Source organism: Typha angustifolia, chromosome 14 (assembly GCF_048772165.1).
Source record: "Typha angustifolia cultivar Huaian chromosome 14, ASM4877216v1, whole genome shotgun sequence".
NCBI classification, from domain to species: domain Eukaryota; kingdom Viridiplantae; phylum Streptophyta; class Magnoliopsida; order Poales; family Typhaceae; genus Typha; species Typha angustifolia.
In genome coordinates, this window is record NC_133252.1 from 1,164,419 (window position 1) to 1,185,370 (window position 20,952).

The following is a 20,952-nucleotide window of genomic DNA, read 5'->3' on the forward strand; positions in this document are numbered from 1 at the left end:
TACATACATAAGGTACGAGTCATAAAATCTTATTTATAAAGAAATAAAATAGAACTTACTAAGATATCTGAAACTAAATAAAAATCAAACTAAAAAGCTTACCAAACTAGTCATTTTCTCTTATCAATCCTATTTATATAACTAAAACTAGATAAGAAATAAACTAAGAATTAATCCCATTCTAATAACTTGTGTCTATCCTTCGGATTAGATCACGTCTGTCTAAATATAATCTTATACGGCAAAAAACTTAGATTATTATGTTACCGAATCTCTTTGATTTTATATTTTTTAGACGTCATATGAATATTTGCGAATTCATTTTTTTAAATTGCGCAGATTGTAAATTATTGTAATTTAGAGACTCAATTCAATTCAGACTTGATCTAATAAGGGTGAGTAAATATTAGTAATTTTCTAATAATATTTTAGTGATTTAAATAATAGAATTACATATATAAATTATAGATTAAGACTAATAATAATCAGTCAAAATAATATTAGAGTGTTATATGAAAATTATAGGGAGGATTTGTCAAAGTAACATTAGAGTATTATATGAAAATTATATAGATGAGTAATAGTATAATTATAAAATCTTCAAAAGACAGAGTGTTAATAGAAAATAATGGTTATAGAGGGTGTTATTTAAAAAATTGCCCTCAATAAATAAGACAAGGCCATTCCAAATCGTACATGGGAAGCTCCCCTCTCTACGCCCCAATCTAACGAGCACCGGCACTTCCAGAAGCAACCGCCTTTCACACACACACACACTCTCTCTCTCTCTACTCATCAATGGCTTCGCCTCCGGAACCGAACCCCGTCCTCAGCGTAAGAATCGTCTCGCTGGACTACTACATGGCGCCGCCGATCCCCGACCTCGACTTTTGCTACAGCCCCTTCCATGGTCGTCTCTCCCCTCTCCTATCCTTTCCTCGTTGAGGGTTATTGACAGGGTTTTCAAATTGCTTCGATGGTTTTGTTTACGCTTGAGAGATGGTTTCATCGCAGGGGAAAAGACGGAGGAGGTCCCGGTCATAAGGATCTTTGGTTCGACGCCGGCCGGGCAGAAGACTTGCCTTCACGTTCATCGGGTTTGGCTTTCTGATCCATCCAACAAATTCTAGGATTCATATGAAAGAAATTAGGCATGTTCTTGTTTTGTTGGGGGTGATATTTGCAAATTGGGAAAGAAAAGGAAGGGTTTTGGAGGTATTTTGTAATGTGTATGCTCGTGTTTGGTCTTATTTTATTACCGGAGGTATAAGAACTGCAATATCTTGGAGAAAGAACCGAATATAATTGTGCTAATGTTAGAAAACTTTGTTTATGTATAGTTGGGATGTCTTTGTCGTAATACATTGCAGCACCTCAAAGATGATCTAGTTGACTCTGTTATGGTATCACCGGTTCCAGGGCATGCTTTGTCTCTCTGATAGCTGAGTTCTTTTATGCGTGTGATTTAGATAATTCTGTAGAATAGGTAGTTTCTTTCAATTAATCATGGTTCACATAAGTCAAAAGGTTTTCAAGCGAAATTGGGAGCAGCATCCAATCAAGTAGTAGGAGAGTAGATGACCCTCCTAACACATTGATGTTTGTGAAGTTCTATCCCTTATTCCTTGGTTCTCCTTTCATTCCTGTGGTTGAGGAACAAGCCTACAATAGCAGACATGCAGGCAAGTCCACCTCAAGTCACTGAAGTTGACTTTATTGTAAAGGTCCCAGTTTCATGTAGCTGATTTCTGTGATATTCTAATCCATCTTGTAAAATTGAAAATTCTCAATTGACTGTGAATTTAAATTGGGTGAATTCTGATACTAGGTCGATCTTTAAGCTCACATCACGGCATGGTGGATGTTATTCTCTTTATTTCTTGACTACTGCTTTCCAGTATGTGCAATCTGATATAGCAAGCATAATGACTTGTCGAGTGTTGTGTCAGAAATTTATTCCGGTTCTCTTTTTTTAGGCCTTGCCATATTTCTATGTACGATGCCCAGATGAGCTACTTCAAGATCCGGATGAAGGTAATTCATGTTGTAAAGTGTATTTTGTTTAAAAGGAATATCTAGAATGTTATTCCATATTTCCATGTAATATTTCACTTTCTTACATGCAACATAATAACTCTCCTTGACATTGCAAGCCGAAATTATATGGCCAAAAATATCTCGTAACCAAAATTTCTTGTCTTCTATCGTGTTAAGAATTTTTAATAATCCTAGTTTGTTGTTCCTTTAGATTGTTAGAGAATTTCTCAGTCCTAAGTCTAAAATGATACGTCATATGGCACTGTTCACTTTTAAATTGTTTTCATCTAAAAAATATAGGGAAGTATAGATTTTCTTAATCTCCTTTGTGAACGGTTCTATTTTGTGATCATCCACATTCTATTGACTATAATAATAGGAAATTGTGGTATCATTCAACATTACTTCCCTCTTATATTTCATCTTTCATGCTTAGAATAGTTAGTGGACAACTGGACATCTATACCTGTTCGTCGATGTGGGCAGAATTTATGCGCACTTATAATCATGATGTGCTATGTTGTAAGGTACAGGGCTTCTCACATCTATAATCATTATGTGGCTGGTAGTTACCTTCTTCCATATGCTGCAAGTCTCCGGTTTACCATGTCTAACTGGGAAATCCCTTTGGCTTCTACTTTTGAATTGCAGCCATTAATGGTAAAATACTGCCATGACTGTTGCTGCAGGAAAACTACCTCTTAAAGTGTTTGTTACAGTGCAACCTACTTTCTATTCTATGATAGTTGGGTTCTTCATTAGTATAACTGCACTATGCTCTTCTTGCTGCTTTGTAGTTCCATGGTAAAAGGATATTTTCTGGATATATGTGATGGTCACGCACATTCTTTGCTTACTATTTTTTCTTTTTAATTATATGTCTTGTGCAGTCAATAAATGTATGACTGGTTTTATTAATGCTATTGAGAAGGCTTTGAAGGTATGCTTACACATTTTTTTTTAAATTCTATCTGTTACTTTGTATAATTTGTCTTTCAAGTTTGTTATGAACTTTAATAAATTTTTCAGATGCGAAGTGCGTCAAAAAGGCAACACGTTCATGGATATAACCTTGTTCGGGCTAAAACACTATATGGCTATCATTTTATGGAAGAGTTTTTTGTAAAGATTTACTTGTATCCTCATCCCTTTCCTTTCGTTTTAAATTGTTTCTATCAATGCTATGCCTTAAGAATTACGTCTCCGAGCATCTTTTTGTTGTTATTTGCTCTTCCATACACATGGCTGTTAGTAGTATCAGGCTATCAGCTATGTAATAATCTGGTGAGGTCCTTGTTCTCATGCTTATCTAGTATATGATACTATGGAAGAATTTGTTAGTCCTAATGATAAGAAATACATCACTACATTGCACCAGAAGGTCCAGCACACGTTCCCTGAACCTGAAGGACCTCTTTTCTTTTTTCTGTTCTTTGAGTTTTTATTCTTTTTAATAGCTCTACTACCTATATCAGTAAATCAGTTTTTGATAAGATCAGATAGTATATTGGGTGCAGAGAATGTTTGCTCCATCTCCTCTAGAACACAGAGTTATTGGTTCTCCTTTAATTTGTGAATTAGTTAAAAAATTGTGTTGCTTCGCTGAGGTGTTGAGGTTATGGAAGTCGATAGCGTGTGCCCATATATTATTCTATTGTTCTTCGGTGTCTGTAGGCTGTGGATTAATTTGTTTAGCTCCCTGCCGTACTTCTGTTTACAGAATGCATCTTATATAGTATAAATATTATCTCCTTTTAGGGGCCATTGTTTTCACTTTACCTTTCTTAGTTTTAATATGTTTGGCTAGATCACCTATTTCCTTTCATGAATTTCCTTGATGGAACTAAAGATATTATCCTCAGGAAGTAGCTCATGCTGCAAGACTTCTATTGGTATGTTGGTTAGTCTTACTTTTGTTTCCCTTATCTTTTGATTATTCTTTTTGTTTCTTACCTTAAATGATCATTATGAAACTTTAATATATAAGAAGCTCAATAAATATCAACCACTCAGTGCTGGCACGCTGTCTTAGAAGAAGTGAAGAAGAATAGTTAACTAGTAGTCTAGTATTCAGTAAAATCTACGAAAGAATCAGGGTTTTATGGAGTATCACAAGAAGAAAGGTTCCTGTCAGATTAGGCTTAAATCTCTTGCCTACTAAAAGTAGCTGACAACAGAAGACAATTTGGGAGGTGACAGATCAGGCAGAATAGGTGGATCGTGAGAAGCAGAGAGCAAATGGCTTGTCCTGCTGCACTAATTTATCTTTGGCATAAATAGTAACTTTTGTAGTTGCAAATCTGTTATTTTCTCAGAGAGTTTTATTCTCATGCTAACAAAATGTAGGCTGCTGAATAACATGTTTCTCAGCAAACAATTGTTACAAATTTGAATATTGTAGTCGTCAGGAGAGAAATACATGTGAATTAGTCTGAGTTGATCTGGATATTTTTTTTGATTGATCTACTAATTATTTTTTCTTGACTCTTCTGAATGGATTAGTATATTTCCCTTTAACTAGGATTCTCCTTGTCAAAGCAAGGGGTTGGTTGGAATGCTCTTTCTGCCTTGTTAAGAGCTGACTTGGGGTGCTGTTGCACATCATAATGCCCATACTTCCAAATAGAATAGGTGACTGTACTACTGTATTTAATAATGACTTTCTTGAATCTTTTGATTGGATTGATACATTTCCCCTTTAAATGGGATTTCCCTTGTTGAAGCAAGGGTTGGTTAGAAGGCTTGTTGTTGTGCGTCATAATTCACGTACTTCCAAATAGAAGCGGCGAACTGGTTTTGCTACAGTACTGTGCATTTAAGAGTTGATGTAGATGGTAGGTAGAAGTCTGCTGTCTTCTTCAGCATGACACTTTTGGGCTAGTAGACCTCCTATTCTGTGCTGCTTTATACATGTTTATCTCTTTCTCTCTCTCTTTTTTTTTTGTTAACTAAAATCTTCTTATACTTTTGACGACATGATTATATGTGTTTTTCATCACTTAGTGGATTCTTTCTTTAACTAAGGAAATATTTATGGGATTTACTCATACATTTTTTTTAGGTCATCAGTAGTGCATAGCTCATTGATTGCAACTAATATTCGTTTAATTTGGCATAGGGCGGCGCCATTCTTAATAGAATGCTTCAGCCGTATGAATCTCATATTCCATATCTTCTTCATTTCCTGGTAAGAAACTACAGCTTCCATTATTCATTTTCCCAATGGTTGCAATGTGCAATAATAACAGAAAGTGCATTTTTCATTTTATGTTGCACGGTTAATATAATGGAATTGAGTTGTTGATATATGGATTCCGGTTCCAATCTTATGGTCTATGTGGGTATGATGCTTATTTATTAGGGTTTTTGCTGCAAGTCTTTTGATGGTAATTTTGAAATCTGTTCGCTCTGCCTTTACATGGTGTTGACATCTTTAAGTGCTGTAGTATTTGTAATCATGTAACATTTAGACCATGGTTTGAAGTATTGGCTGATATTGATATGTATATATTGGTACATATCAGTATCTGCCATTACTGATTTGAAGTAGTGGCTGAAACCCAGTTTCCCTTAGTTTCGGCCCAGTATTAGCCATAGTCTTTTTATACAAAATTTGATTTTTTTTACTTTACCTCCTCTTTTAAGCATGAACATCATATCTGTACATCCTGCTCCTTGTCCTTCAAATCCAAGAATTTACTTCTGATTATTGAGATATTGTCAATTATTATTGTGCTTTTTTTCTTAAGGTACCGTCAACAGTAGTTGAAATTTATTACCTTTATTTGGTCTAGTCTGTTTTGTTCTCTTGAAGCACATTAGAAGGAGCTTTTCTTAAGTTTCTTTGGAATGATGTAGGTTGACTATAACTTGTATGGGATGAGCCACATACATGTTTCAAACATGAAGTTTCGTCCTCCATTACCTGACGCCTTCGACTCCAAGATAGCATGTGATGTAGAGGATTTCATGAAATTGAAAGAAAAGTCAGTTTCTGTAACTGCTAGTCTACAGGTTGGTCATTCTGAATTTTGCTTGTCACCTTGGTTATTTTTGGTTTACTGCTTTTCTCTCTACACAATTACACTTTAATAATTAATATTAGGCAGATTTGGATAGTGATGCAGTTGGAAATCCGGCAATCTGGATATCTTCGACAGTTCCAAATGCATCATTATGGGAAGATTCAGCTAGTGGACATGTAACCATTGAAAGAACGGGAGTCAACTTAATTCGACGTCAGAGTACCTCAATGCTCGAGGCAGACTCAAGTGTAGATGGTTGGTTTTATGGGATAAGCATTAACCATTTTTCTGCTGTATTCATAATTGTGCTTTTGACTCGAGTTTTTACTTGCAGACATCCTCAATGAGAAATATAAAATGTATACATCTCTTTCTCAAGTTACATCAGAGACAAAAATGGTTCAATCACTCTTACCTATTTGGGAGGTTCGGTTTTCTAATATTCATGTCTAGATTATTCTGTAGGATTGTTCATTTTAACAAGATCAAGTTTGATTTCTAGTTATGTTGACTTGCTATCTTTTCTTTAGGAGTTCCAACGTTCTGGAATGCAGGAGGCAGTAAAGCTTCCTGACATTAGTAAACCTCAACCAGAAAATGTTTTGAGAAGTTTTTTGCATGATCTTAGATATGAAAATGCACTATCTGAGTTGCTTCCAGAAGAGAAAATATCCTTTCAGAATGTTTCTGCAGTTTCTGATTCTGGGAAGCTAGAGAAGTGCATTACAGCATCGACCAACATTGCAGGATTAATTGAAGATACAGAGCAGAAGAATTTAAGCAATGCTAATTATGGAACTTTCAGATGTACTGAAGAAGAAAGCTGGAAGAAAAGACTGTCATTTGGATTTTCATGCAAAGAGAATGAAGACACTATACATTCTGAGATGAATTATGAATGTCAAGAATTGATGTCTACCAACCTTCAAGGATCATCGTCACAAATGGTTGAAGCAGGCGATCTCAAGGTAGTTTTTTAGTTTCTGGGAGAACCTTGAGAGCCTTATTGGTTTCTTGCTTCTGCAGTTGAGTACTATTTTTATGGTCACTATTAACTATTAAGTATGACATATTGTGAGTTGCTTCTTTTTTTTTTAATGTAGTTGATTTTTGATGAATTTTATGGAAATATAGCATTCATGTTATCATGATAGTTTCATATTGTTGGCTTTTGTGATCAAGCCTTGACTTAAAACTGTTTTTGTCAACATTTTTTTTTCATAGATGTAAGTGAACCATGGACCTTGAAGCTTTTTGTGTAGCTCGTGGGTGATGATTTGGTTTCCTCTTATCTATGGCACCGACATGTCTTGGGCACTTGACAACACAAGTTATCAAGCTTGATTTGGCTAGGATGTCTTAGTCCATATCCATTAATCCATTAAACTAACAATTTTCCTATGACTTTCACTATGAAGCCTCAATGAGAAAACACCACATTGAATGGCCATAACACGTGAAGGCACTATGAACACTAGAAGATGACCGGTACTACCAGAAGAGGGAGGGAGGGAGGGGTGAAGACGGCAGCGGTTTATGTAGAGTTTTTTAATTCTCCTTGGCTGTCTCTCATATCATGATTGGACAGTGGTTCTTGTACCTAATCATCTGGTAGCCTAACTTTGGATCTCTTGCTTAATATTTGAACAATTCGGTGCATTTACTACCTCATTTCCATTATTAAACTTTTTTTTTTTTTTTGCAGTTCTTCTAATTTTGAATTATTGACTATTTTGTGATTCTGAAATTCAGAAGTCTATTGTCGCATTCATGAGGCCCTAGGAAATTTTATAGATAAGGTTGATCTTTTCTTTAGGCAAGTTTTGTGACTCATATCAGAACGATGGGCCTCATTATGCATACTGAATGCCAGCTTCAAAGTCATGATATCTAATTTTGGTTTTATACAGATAAGTTGTATTTGAATTCCTTGTCCCTTCTAGATGTCTGAGCTGGTTAGTAGTTCTAAGAAAGTTGTTTACCAATCACCATTTTAGGAACATCTGGTATTAATTTTTGCTTTTCACTTTTTTTATCAAACTCAAAAGTTGGTACACGGTTATTTTGATTAGTTTATGTGGTGTCTGTTATTCTTTTGTAGAGCATGGACTCTGATGCCATTGGCCTTTTAAGCTGGTTGGCCTCTTCCCAGGCTGCAGAAGACTTGACTACTGATGATGAACTAATGAATGAAGCAATTCTCAGTCCTTTATTTCAAACAAAATCCTACAAAGTTGCTTTAGAGACAGCTCATCTGGATTATGAATGTGCTTCCCAACAGGAATGTCAGGATATTCTTGATTCGGCTGAAGGTGACATAGCATCTGAAGGCCAGAAGGAACAAACATCTTGTTTAGATGTTAACATGCATATGGGTAGTGCTTCATCAGGTGATCCTTTCTCCATCGATATGAGTACTGAAAATGATGAAGTGTCACTTTCTCTGGTAAAGAAGTGCAAAACTAGAAAGAGCATTAGTAAGCGTGAAAGAAATGAACTTCCATGGGGCCCTTTACCTCTTTCCACTAAAAAGAGGGAAGAAAAAGTTACTAAACCTGCTTCTATTGAATCTTCTGAAAATTTGCTGGAATATCATGGGGACTCTACTGCCTCATCTTTATCCAAAGGTGATAAGAGTCACCATGCTTCAGTAGTCAATGCAGGCACAGATTCTTATGGCAGAATAGCAGGAAAGGCCTTGGTTACGTGTTCTGTGAGGGACTTGATGAGGAGAAAACGTTGCTTCATATCTGAGCAGACTGAATCTGAAAGTCCTAGAATTAAGATGATACCTGAGGACAAAGCAAACAATACTTTGGATTCCTGTTTAGTGGCACCAGATTTCCATGCCATTTCCAATGATCTCTCAAATGCAAGGTCACATCATGGTGTTGAGGGGAATTTAGCTTCTTCTATAACCTGCAGTGAAGCATTACGTGCATCTGAATTTGTTTTTCCAGAGCAGATGAGTTTGCCTAATGATAGGAATTCTGGCAGTAACAGGGCTGGAGACCTTGTCTCTGCAAAGAATTATGGAACAGAATTTAGAGGTATTACAGGATTAAGTGCTGCAGTAAAGAATAATGTTCTTCAATCTGGTATTCAGGTGGGTCCAAATCATGATTCGCAAACCAATTCATTGAAGCCTTATATAATATACTGTTTTTCCAGTTGAATTTATTTCTCTAGAATGTGTGCAGATGACTTTTATCAGGCAGCCACCCTCCAAAGACCAAGTTGATACTATTATGGATGACTCTCCCAGTAGTATTGGGCAAGGTGGTGATCCTTTAGTCTTTAATTCTTTGGGCTTTTGTGATGTTGTTGTCCTTACAACTTCTCATGATGTCTTCTTATACAACTTACAAATTTTGAGTGGTAATCAGGTTGATAGACCAACTAATGCCTAGGCAAGTCCCATATAGAAGGCCTTACAACCTAGGCCTAGTATCCTTACTGAATCCCTTCATTGAGCTGAGGAAGGTCTTCTCTTTCGAGAGATGACTGACCGGGCCTCTCTTAATGGAAGAAATGACAAGCAATAGAATGATAGATGCCTACTTTAACTAATGAAAATATGAAGTAGCTAATTATATTTTTATTAAGAACCATATGCCGTGCTGGCAGTTATTGACTTATTTCTACTCCAAAATAAAGTTGGTCTCAAATATAGTGATATTTACTTTAATTTCTTAATTAGAAGTATACTAAATTGTTACGTTTCTTTTTTCTTTTAAATTCTTATGTTTTTCTCTTTATGTTTTCTTGTTCAGCTGCTAGGCAGGGATTGAATGATCCTCTTCCATTTTTCAGTAGGAGCTTTGAAATGAAGAAGCGTTACGAATCATTTCAACACGTGGGAAACCTTAATTCTCAAGAATCTGCTCTAGGAATCTTAACTCACTTCCAAAATGATGGTTCAATTTTGTATGTGCTAACACATGCAATTTCACCACCAACCTTGGAATCTGTTCAGGAATGGCTTCTTCAAGATCTGCGAGGAACTATTTGTATAAACAATGACTCTGGTATGAGCAGTTCCCCCCCTACATTCCATTATTGTCCCTGACATTGACATTCTTTGTCTTACTACGAACTCTATAACATTAGGTGGCTCTAAGACGAGCATCTCATTGTTAGCACAAGATCCTTCATCCAAGATAAATGATAGTCTACAAGCTAGTGGAGAAGGATTAGATTCCTCCTGTAGTGAGAAAGCATCATTCTCCCAGCAAGATACACTCGGAGATGCTTGTGATTCTTCCTTGCTACAAGCTAGAGTTGCTCTTCATCTGAATTCCAATGTGCCTAAATCTGTTCAATGCAAAAATATATCTGCTCAGTCTGGAAGTTTCTTTGTTCGTGTTAACAGTATTCCCAGCAAGTCAACATTAGATGGTGTTCAGATGAAGCAAAAGATGGCGTCTGATATTTTGCATGATGTCTCTCAGATATCCTTCTTGGATGAGAAACCTGAGCTAACCCCTCTTAGTCAAATTGGATTTCGTGATCCCGCTAGTGTGGGCCATGGACAACAGCTAACGATAATGAGCATTGAGGTCCTTATCTTTCCGCTTTTTTTCTTTTTTTCTTTTTCTAATTGTATATACATGTAGCTGTTTGTTCCACAATTGATCCGATTTGTAAAATTAAGAATGTGATTTTTTTAAGTAAAGTAGTAAATTGGTTTTCTAGTTGATTAAATGCAATCACTTGTGCTACATTTATGTTTCATCATTCATGAGTATCAAAAGCACCGATTCCTCTAAAAACTTAAGCTCTTAAATAAACTGTAATAGGAAATTGTTTTTTACGTCTTTTGTCCACTCCACCCTTCTGGGCTCAAATTAGTAGGCCTATCATCTTTTCAATTGGCATTAGTTGGGTTGATATCTGTCTTCCAACATATCATTGGAACAGTAGGATTTGAACTGAGAGTTATTGCATTAATATCATGTTAAACAACTGATGTCTCTAGAAACTACTAGTCTATTAGAGAAACTGAAATTTGTTTACATTCTTATAAGATCTTCTTATCAACATATTATTAAATTGGACTGCAGGTTCTTGCAGGATGTAGAGGAGATCTCCGTCCTGATCCTCGGCATGATGCCATCAACATTATATCTCTTGCTGTTGAGGACGATGCAAGCCATACCTTTGAAGTTTATGTATTATTGTGTGCAAAGAATGATGTGCCATTTAAAAGGTGTTATATCTATTTTGTATTCTGTCTATTGCTTTAAAAATGTCTGCCTTCGCCTAGGCACTTGCATTAGACAAAATGTACCTAGGCTCCGCTTAGATCTGCCTAGGTGACTGCCTTAGTAAAAACTTTTGCCTTATCATGTTCTACGATGTAGATTGATATTGAAATTTCAAATCATTGTAGATGCTGGTACTCAATGACCTATTGTAGTTCTTAAGAAGAATGCATTAACTTAGTTTTTAGATTGTACATATTAACTTTTTCCTCTAGCTATTATTTCTTTTTATTTGCTTATTTTGAACCTGATATTTAGTTTTGATAGTTACTTTCTTGATGGAGCCAATCAATGATGTTTGTGGAGCATATGCCTTGTCATATCTGTATAGATGTTTTGCGGATGCCAAACTAAGCCTTTGTTGATTGGTTGCTTTTTTTGTTTCTCCTTTAACCTTCATTGTTAGTGTTTCTGATCTATCCTGCATAGTACACAATGAAGGAATTGAATATGACTGCACTTTTAGAACCACAAAGTCTCTGCTGAACTTTACTGTATATCTTAATACCTTTTCTTATTGCACTTCTAAAATATGCTTAACCTATTGTAATCTTATTATTAACACACATGCTTTCCATCTTTTGTTTTTCTTTTTTCTTTTTTGTACAAGTGACCATCTTCACAGAATTTTTAAACAACCTCCAAAATTGATTGTGATTTTTTTTACAAGTCATTATTTCATTTAAGTTTTAAAAGCCTGTATACATTTGTTATTTGGTCGGTTAAAGGATTCATATAGGTGAATAAGGAATCAGAATCATATCCTCACTGAGGAATGAGGATATAATTCGCCACCAAATTTGTCAAATAGGTGATTCATGACCCAATGTGATTCAATGGGTTGTTATATTGGAGCAAAAGGTCCTGAGTTCAAATCCACCCAGACCTATATGCAAATAAACATATAAAAACATCCAGCCATTTAATCTATACTTCACGTCTTGACCCTCTTAAATTGTTTTGACCCTAAAAGTGCCACAATTCTTTAATAGCTTAAGATTTTAGAGTAATTGGCTATTTAACATGGATAATTAGGTTATTATCTCTACCTTGTAGTTTTTTAAAATATTTAATTTTCCTAGTGGTATCTAATGGAGCAGTTAATTTTACTGAAATGTGGAAATGACTGAAAGGTCGTTCCTAGACTAGAGCAGATAGTGGATTAGCAAGGATTTGCTGCCTTTTCCCATCAAGGGTGATACGATGGCAGGTGGTGAATTCTTTCCCTTATCTTTCGAGGTGTTCTTTATAGTGGTCTTTGTTTTTGACTTTATCCCGGGAATTTTTTTATGATCATATTTTGATTGTTCTATATATTTTGTTTCTGTTTTCATATCTTGATTTCCAAAGCTGGTTCCGAATAGGTTTATCATTCTCCCTGGTTCAGGCTACATTTGCTGACTTTCTTAATGTGATCTGGTTTCTCTATTTGTGGCATGAAAGTTCCTCTCCTGTTATGTTTATATGTTTTTCTAAATAAATTTCTTTTCATGTGTAGCAATGTTGATGGAGTTTCTGGTGTCAAAATTTTCATCTTCTTTGAAGAGAAACATCTTTTGGACCGTCTTGCAGACATGATATCTTCTATTGATCCAGATGTTCTGATGGGATGGGAGATTCAAGGTGGGTCTGTGGGGTTTCTTGCTGAAAGAGCTGCCCATCTAGGCATAAGCTTACTGAAAAAGATTTCCAGAATACCAACACATGAGGTAAAACGAAGAGCTAATGATTCAGCTGCTGATTCTGAAGTTATGCAGTCCGAAACTTCAATTGCTGATGTTATTCTTGAAGACATGGTTGAGGATGACTGGAGTCGTACCCATGCCAGCGGTGTACATGTTACAGGAAGGATAGTGCTAAACTTGTGGCGTCTCATTCGTACAGAAGTTAAACTTAATATGTATAGTGTTGAAGCTGTGGCTGAAGAAGTCTTGAGGCGAAAGATACCATTAATTCCATGCAGAATATTGAATAAATGGTTTTCAAGTGGTCCTGGACGAGCTAGATATCGATGCATAGAATATATTATGGAGAGGGCTAAGCTTAATCTTCAAATAGTAAATCAACTAGATATGGTAAAGACATTTGCGCTGCAATTTTCATATTTCATTCGATGATAAGGGTGGGACTAAGGATAGGTTGCACTTGAAAGTTGTTAGGCTTTCAAGTTCTGGAATGAATTACTGGTTTTTGGATCTTGCTGCTCTCCTATTATAGGAGACTTTTCCTTGTCAGTGATGTAGTCATGATTGCTTTGCAGAGAAAATGATGAATTTTTTTTTTCATTACTCTCATTTTATCTTCATTCTTTTGACAAGAAATCATCCACTTATTAATTTACTATCTTCTGTGTATGTACTTTAACAAACTTATTTGGGTAAATTATGACATTTCTCCTAGCTATCTTTTTTTGTCCATATTTTTTAGACTTGCTTTCTTTGGCATATGTTTTGAGGTTCAGTTTGGTCTGACATCAGGGAGGAACTTATTTTAGTGAGGTGTAGCAAGAAATTCTAGCACAAAATTCTCTCCATTGTTAATGGGGTCAACTATGTTTTCTCTGACCTTGCAGAATGTTCCTTCTTCCTGCTTTACTTTGGAACACTTGCATTTATGTTTACCTATTTGCTCTTGCTTTTGTTGGCTTAATACATACTGATACAAGTTGCTTGGTTACACTGATGTTGGTCATTGATGTTAAATTTTGTTGAGGGGTTAGAGTAGAATGTACACATAATTTTTTTTTTTTCATTTTCAGAAGTTAGCTGTTCGTAGATTGGGAGTTTCACACTGAATGTGTCTCATGTTCAAACTGTTCTTACCTTTTGCAGATCAATCGAACATCTGAACTTGCTCGTGTTTTTGGTATTGATTTCTTCTCTGTACTATCTCGGGGTTCACAGTTCCGTGTTGAGTCTATGCTCCTAAGATTAGCCCATACACAAAATTATCTTGCTATCTCTCCAGGAAGCCATCAGGTTCATTGTCACTATCACCAGTATTTTTTGTTTTGAAATTTTGTTTGTCGTTGATGCTATCATTTATTTATTTCTCACTATTTCACAGTTTGTTCTGTGAAGCTTGATTAGGTATGTGCTCGCATACTTGTTATTCACTTGTACATGTGAATGGGCTTTGGAGTAAATCTTTTATTGGGGGCAAAGGAACTACCTACTTATACATAATATCTTACCGATTATATATCAAGTTTCCAGAATGTGAATGTCAAAATCTTCTAATTAGATGTCACTGTTGATGAGGGGGTTGGAATTGCCAACTTTAAGTAGATTAGATGCATGGTTTGTCACTTTGTTGTTGATTTAGCCTGGGTTTCAAGAAAGAGTGAGGTTTTTCTTTCCACCTAATTGTTTCTCATCCTTAGATAGGTCAAGGCTTTGGATTGGTAGACTTATACTGCAGAAAAGACAATTAACTAATCTGCACTGGAATCATTGTGTTGACTCCAAAGTAACACTTTGCAGATACCTATGTTGCAGTCTAATTCTGTGTAACATTGTTTCAGGAAATATGAAGGCAGCCAGAAGACCTCGCTTCCCTTTTAAACTCATAATTGGCCATGTGACTTTTATGTGTATCAGCCAAGTACTCTTTGTTCACCTACCAATACTTCTGTTTTGGAAGTCTGAAAGCTTTCGTCCCATCTGTCTTATCTTCACTTCTGTTTTCCCTGTTCTAGAATTTCTGTTTGGATGGTTTGCATGCCAGTGGATTTCACATGCCTGTTTCATTGTGACCCTTCCAAGTGTTCTATGTATTGGCAGTTGTAGATATGGCTGGCAGTTCAGATGTCGATGCTTATAGTATCTGCAAGGCATCTTCCTACAATAAACATCTTACAACAACTTGAAAGAGTTAATAATTGCCAAATACTATTCATTTAAGGACTATCAAATGATAGCTACTAGACTCACATGTCATATATTCATCTTTTTGGTATTCTTTTTCTTTGAATATGTTTTTATTTGTTGCATCATACACTGAAGATTGAGGTTGTTTGTGTGTATGTTTTAACACATTCTTACTTGATGAGGTATTGTGATCTAGATAATGATAACATGATTTATGTTCCATAACTTGTAGGTTGCATCACAACCTGCAATGGAGTGTTTACCACTTGTGATGGAGCCAGAATCTGGGTTCTATGCTGATCCAGTTGTTGTGCTGGATTTCCAGTCTCTTTATCCATCTATGATAATAGCATACAATTTATGCTTCTGCACATGCTTGGGAAAAGTATTTCCATCGAAGACAAATGTACTTGGTGTTAGCTCATATTCACCAGATCAACATGTTTTGGTTGATTTAAAGGACCAGCTGCTGCTAGCTCCAAATGGAGTCTTCTACGTGCCGTCAAAGGTGATAAACTGTTTGTCTACCTTCATTTCCCTCTTAAACGAACTAATGTAAAATTTCTTAACGTCGTCTTGATTTTCTAAATTTGGCAATGAAGATGCATGCCAGATACTATTTAAGTAAGATGTGTAAGATGCATTTTTTGTTTTTGCATTTGAATTCCTACAGTTATAAATGGGAAAAGAAACTTGATGATGCATGATTTATATGTTGCCGTTTTGCGAGAAAAATAGAAAAATTCCTTAGTTAAAGCTCTTTGGAATATTGTGCTTTTTGACTTTTGACGAAGTATAATTGCTAATTTCTATTAGTCGGCTTGTACTAGTGGTTAGTTAATAATATAAATTGCTTACTTATTGTTTTTATTATTTTCCTTTTCTTATTATGTTCTCACATTGTGCAGTTGAAAAAGTATTAAGAGATGTGTGGAATACCATGATTATCCCCTAACTAATATTGTGGTCTCTTTCCATCTTTGTTTGGTTCTTTTTTCCTTTTGACTGTAGAGAAATTAGGAAAGTCAATAACTAAGTGGGGGATAAATAAATGTAACTTTATCATATACATTGGTCCTCAGTTACCAGCTTTGATAGGGTAGGGTGTTGGTGGGTTGGCTCCATTCTTCGTATCTCATGCAAGGTTTTCAGTATCGGCCATTCGGGAAATGATACATATTGGCCGTTTGTATCGGATCAATTATTTTTTAATTATGTAAAATTTTAAATATAGAAAAATTTGTAAAAGTTTAGAAAAAATGTAAGAAAATAAAAATTACTCACATATGAAGCGTACAATTTTTTAAAATGTATTAATTTAAAATTTATAGCTTAAAAAGAATTTCTCTGTTACTTCTTCCCCCCCGCCCCCCCCCCTTTCTCTCTCTCTCTCTCTCTCTCTCTCTCTCTGTGTAGCAGCACCGCAACAACAGGAGAAAGAGAGGGAATAAGAGAGAAATTAAAAAACTGAAAAAAATAAAGAAAATAAAAAAAATAACTCACCCGAGGTCGCTGGAGGTTGTCGGATCTTGGTCGGAGAATGTCGTTGGAGGTCGAGGTCGTCGAAGATCTACTTGGTCGCTGGGGAAGATGTGAGAATTGAGAAAGAAGGTTTGTAAGTGAGTTTAACTTGGCTGAAGATTAGAAAATTTGAAAAATAAGGTGTTGTTTTTGTTAGCAAGGAAACCTGATTCTTTTAAATAGCAGAAAATGTAGGGAAAAAATATATGCACCATTGCTAATTGGCATACTTTGTGACTACTCGCATCTGGAACAAGAATATCTAGATGTCCTAATACAATTTCAGGGCTTTCTCTATACAACTTAGTCTCAAATGACTTGCTAAGCTGACTAGTTTCTTATGGATGTCAAAGCAGTGGGGAAAAGCAGGTGAATTATGATAAGCGAACAATTGGGGTATGTGCAAAACATTGTTACCTATAGTGCTAGCAAGCTAGATAAGTGGTTCAATTAAAGTATTAAAAAAAGTTAAAAACCCTTAATATATTTGCTTAGACATAAAAGAATTTAATCTAGATAGTCTGTTTTGGACAATCCATTCAAAGTGGAATGTGCAAGATGAAATTCATCTTGTGTGGATCATCTCTACAAGGCGAGCTGCTGCCAGGATGGAAACCATATTAATGATAAGATGGAATATAATTAAGTGAAGGAAGGTGATGCAGCCAATAGGCCAAAGCGAGCTTATTGGGGACATGGTTGTACAACAACTGAACAAGCTAAATCTAAATGACAAACTATAGCATCTATGAAGACTATGTGAGACAAATAATGATATAAAGTATATTCAAGTAAACAAGAAAGAATCATTACGATCTTTAGATAATTCGCCTTACATCTTTAGTGAAATAATGCATAATTTAATTAATGTACTTGAAGCAAGCGGTTGCATTTAAGTATCAGGTTCTACAATTAGTTGATAGAAATTCTTGTATTGTCTCAAACTCATTCTCCTATCTTTCATAATTGCCATGGAGATAATTTAGTGTCGCAGAAACATTTTGCTCTGTGCATCATAGCGTCATGGGTATGAGTCATGGAAATAGTATCACCAGAAATTGGGAGAATGCTGCAGATAACTGACCTTCCCGTGCCCCTTGTTGGCAGGAGCTTCATGCATTGGACAACTTTTTCATTTTTTAAACAGATATTGAACTGAAGCATAGTTATATGCCATTCTACATAATTAAGTAATTAACTATGTTCCAACAATTATTTCTTTGGGTTATGCAGGTCCGAAAAGGTGTTCTACCTCGTTTATTGGAGGAAATATTATCAACTAGGATAATGGTAAAGCAAGCAATGAAAAAGTTGATGCCTTCTCAGCAAGTTCTACAAAGGGTATTCTTTTCCTTCACAAACTATAAACTGGTGAATAGTGATGCATAAACTCAACTATGGTTTCACATTTTCTTGCATATGTTTAAGGGGATCATTGTTTCATCTCATTGTTTTTATGTTAAATGAGACTTCTCCTTTTCCAGATATATAATGCACGACAACTTGCTTTAAAGCTTATAGCCAATGTTACTTACGGTTATACTGCTGCTGGCTTTAGCGGTCGCATGCCTTGTGCAGAACTTGCAGATAGCATTGTCCAGTGTGGACGTAGGACACTTGAAACAGCAATATCATTTGTCAATGAACACCCTATGTGGAAAGCTAGGGTTGTATATGGTGACACTGATAGGTACTTGGCATCTACCTTGAATCCTATTTTGTTCACTACATAATGAATACCAGAATTCTTACTGTTTTCAATGCATTCTTTCCCCTAGTATGTTTGTTCTTCTAAAAGGTCGTTCTTTGGAAGAGGCATTCAGAATAGGAAAGGAGATTGCATCTGCAGTAACTGCAATGAATCCAGATCCAGTTACCTTGAAGTTGGAAAAAGTTTATTATCCATGCTTTCTTCTTACTAAGAAGAGATATGTTGGTTATAGCTACGAGAGTACTGATCAGAAACATGCAACATTTGATGCAAAAGGGATTGAGACGGTACGCAGGGATACATGCCCCGCTGTTTCAAAGATCTTAGAGCGGTCTATAAGGCTGATTTTTGAGCATCAAGATATGACTGAAGTAAGTTACTTTTCTGTTACCTCAGTACAATTGATTTGGCATTTTCTTTAAAAAAAGTTATATCTATGGTTTTAGTCTAAGTAAGATAATTTCTACATATTTGGGAATGATTGCTGTATTCTTCATGCAGGTCAAGTCATATGTGCTGCGTCAATGGACTCGAATATTGTCAGGGAAGGTGTCTCTTCAGGATTTTATTTTTGCAAAGGAGGTCCGCTTGGGTACCTACAGTCTCAGGAGTTCGTCGCTACCACCTGCAGCAATTGTCGCTACCAAAGCAATGATGGTGGATCCTAGGGCGGAGCCTCATTATGGAGAGCGAATTCCTTATGTCGTAATTCATGGGGAACCTGGAGCTCGTCTTATAGATATGGTTGTAGATCCATATGATCTTCTGCAAATTGATTCCCCATATAGACTTAATGATTTGTATTACATCAATAAGCAAATTATTCCTGCACTACAACGAGTTTTTGGACTTCTTGGTGTAGACCTGAACCGTTGGTTCAGTGAGATGCCTAGGCCAGTCCGACCAACATTAGCTAAACGCCACTCTTACATGTCTCGTTCAGCATCTTTTCGCAGTAGTGATGATAGTAGTCTAGTTTATCCTAAGAAGCCACAATCAAAAGGAAGCAGAATTGATACTTATTACTTGTCAAAGCATTGTATTCTGTGTGGCAGATTGACTCAGAAGTCAGACTATTTATGTGATAACTGTTCAAAGAATGAAGCATTTGTTGCGGCAGTGGTGGCTGGGAGTACTTCAAAATTGGAGAGAGAAATCCAACATTTGTCTGCTGTAAGTTTTATTTCATTTAAAGATATTACAAACTGCTAGTTACCAATATAATTCTGTTAGCATGAAAGAATGGCTGAAATTGACATGCTATTACTCTTCAGTTATATCTCTGTAAATTCATTGTAAATTTAACAATATTTGCAAATACACATTCGTGAGAATTGAGATCATGGAAATAGCCTCATGCTGAAATGAGAGTAAGACAGTATGTCCTCTCCGCAAATCTTGCATGGATGAGTCTCATGCACTTGGATGCTTTTTAGATTTTTAAATCATGGTTCTCTCAAAAAGATTATATATAAGGACTTAACTAATGTTAAGGTTAGTAGTAGATTTATGAAGAGTACTACTATATTTTTGCTGATGATCTAACAGCAATGTTTTTAACTTGCAGATATGTAGGAACTGCGGTGGTGCTGATTGGATTGTAGAAAGTGGGGTAAAATGCACTTCTCTGGCATGTCCAGTGTTCTTTGAGAGGAGAAAGGTTCAGAAAGAGCTGCAATCAGTCTCCAAGTCTGCAGCACAAGCTGGGTTTTACCCTACTTGCATGCCCGAGTTGTTCTAACCTGTATCTCTGCGAGGCTTGTTATTCTTCAGCGATGTAAATTGTAGGATGTAAAATATAATTTCTGTGCGATATATCTATATCGAGATATTCTTTTCTTCAACCATTGTAGAAAGTACACCAAATAAAACACTTCCATCTTTAGAGACACAGTATAGTTTGCAATGTTGCTTTGTACACTATTCTTTTGTTGTTGTAATATTATTACAGGAGCAGGCGTTACTGAATCAGTGTAATATTAATTTTCTTTCTTGTGTACGTTTTTAGTGACAATCATTTGCCACTCTTACGTGTGCTAATGTGGGATTCACTATGCTGGTGCATTATTTCTTCTTCTTGTCATAAATTAAAGGAATACAATATAACTTTTGATACTTTTCGTTGTTATTGATTGTGTTGTAGGCTGCTAATCTCTGTTAGTCACTTCTACGAAATGGGAGAAATCATTTCAGATGAGCTGAGGAAGAGTCAGCAGCACTCTTGTACAATTTAATAACAAATTTTGATAGAAATATTCTTAAATTTTGAACTTATTTAATAGACAGATAGGTAGAAACTCCATCTTCCTTCTCTCCTTTTTTGTGACATCTATAACACATCTCCAAATATTAAATTCTAAATCAATCTTCTCTAATTCCCTTGAAATCTATTTCTAACATGAAACAAGAAGGGAAAGTAAAAATATCCATCTAATTATTTAGTTATTTTTTTAATATTTTTCTGACAGAGGAGCTTAGTAATATAATTAGATAAATTAAGGGTTATTTATTTATTTATTTTCGTG

At 35.7% G+C, this 20,952-nt stretch overlaps 1 protein-coding gene across 4 annotated transcripts; it reads left to right on the top strand.

Annotated features, from left to right (window-relative positions):
• Positions 1 to 712: 712 nt before the first annotated feature.
• LOC140775495 (DNA polymerase zeta catalytic subunit) lies at positions 713 to 20,441 on the top strand. Of its 4 annotated transcripts, none has more exons than XM_073118834.1 (24): positions 713 to 910; positions 1,015 to 1,097; positions 1,977 to 2,034; positions 2,928 to 2,977; positions 3,067 to 3,173; positions 3,887 to 3,929; positions 5,156 to 5,224; positions 5,896 to 6,051; positions 6,143 to 6,317; positions 6,397 to 6,488; positions 6,593 to 7,030; positions 8,164 to 9,168; positions 9,263 to 9,341; positions 9,836 to 10,090; positions 10,173 to 10,621; positions 11,126 to 11,271; positions 12,825 to 13,401; positions 14,158 to 14,304; positions 15,428 to 15,703; positions 17,950 to 18,087; positions 18,201 to 18,406; positions 18,495 to 18,798; positions 18,929 to 19,600; positions 19,995 to 20,441. In XM_073118834.1, the coding sequence occupies exons 1-24, from the start codon at positions 799 to 801 to the stop codon at positions 20,166 to 20,168; spliced, it is 5,811 nt and encodes a 1,936-aa protein (XP_072974935.1). In that variant the 5' UTR covers positions 713 to 798; the 3' UTR covers positions 20,169 to 20,441. The 4 variants fall into 4 exon arrangements, with proteins under 4 accessions (XP_072974935.1, XP_072974936.1, XP_072974937.1 ...); XM_073118835.1 differs by having other exon boundaries at positions 17,950 to 18,057; XM_073118836.1 differs by lacking the exon at positions 2,928 to 2,977 and having other exon boundaries at positions 853 to 910.
• The last annotated feature ends 511 nt before the right edge of the window (positions 20,442 to 20,952 follow it).

Bases quoted from the DNA above. Each gene is read 5' to 3' on its own strand.
- LOC140775495 (XM_073118834.1), top strand. From the start codon at position 799: ATGGCTTCGCCTCCGGAACCGAACCCCGTCCTCAGCGTAAGAATCGTC. The intron at 2,035-2,927 runs GTAATTCATGTT...TGTCTTGTGCAG, and splicing joins ACTTCAAGATCCGGATGAAG to TCAATAAATGTATGACTGGT. The intron at 3,174-3,886 runs GTATCCTCATCC...ATGGAACTAAAG, and splicing joins TTTTTTGTAAAGATTTACTT to ATATTATCCTCAGGAAGTAG.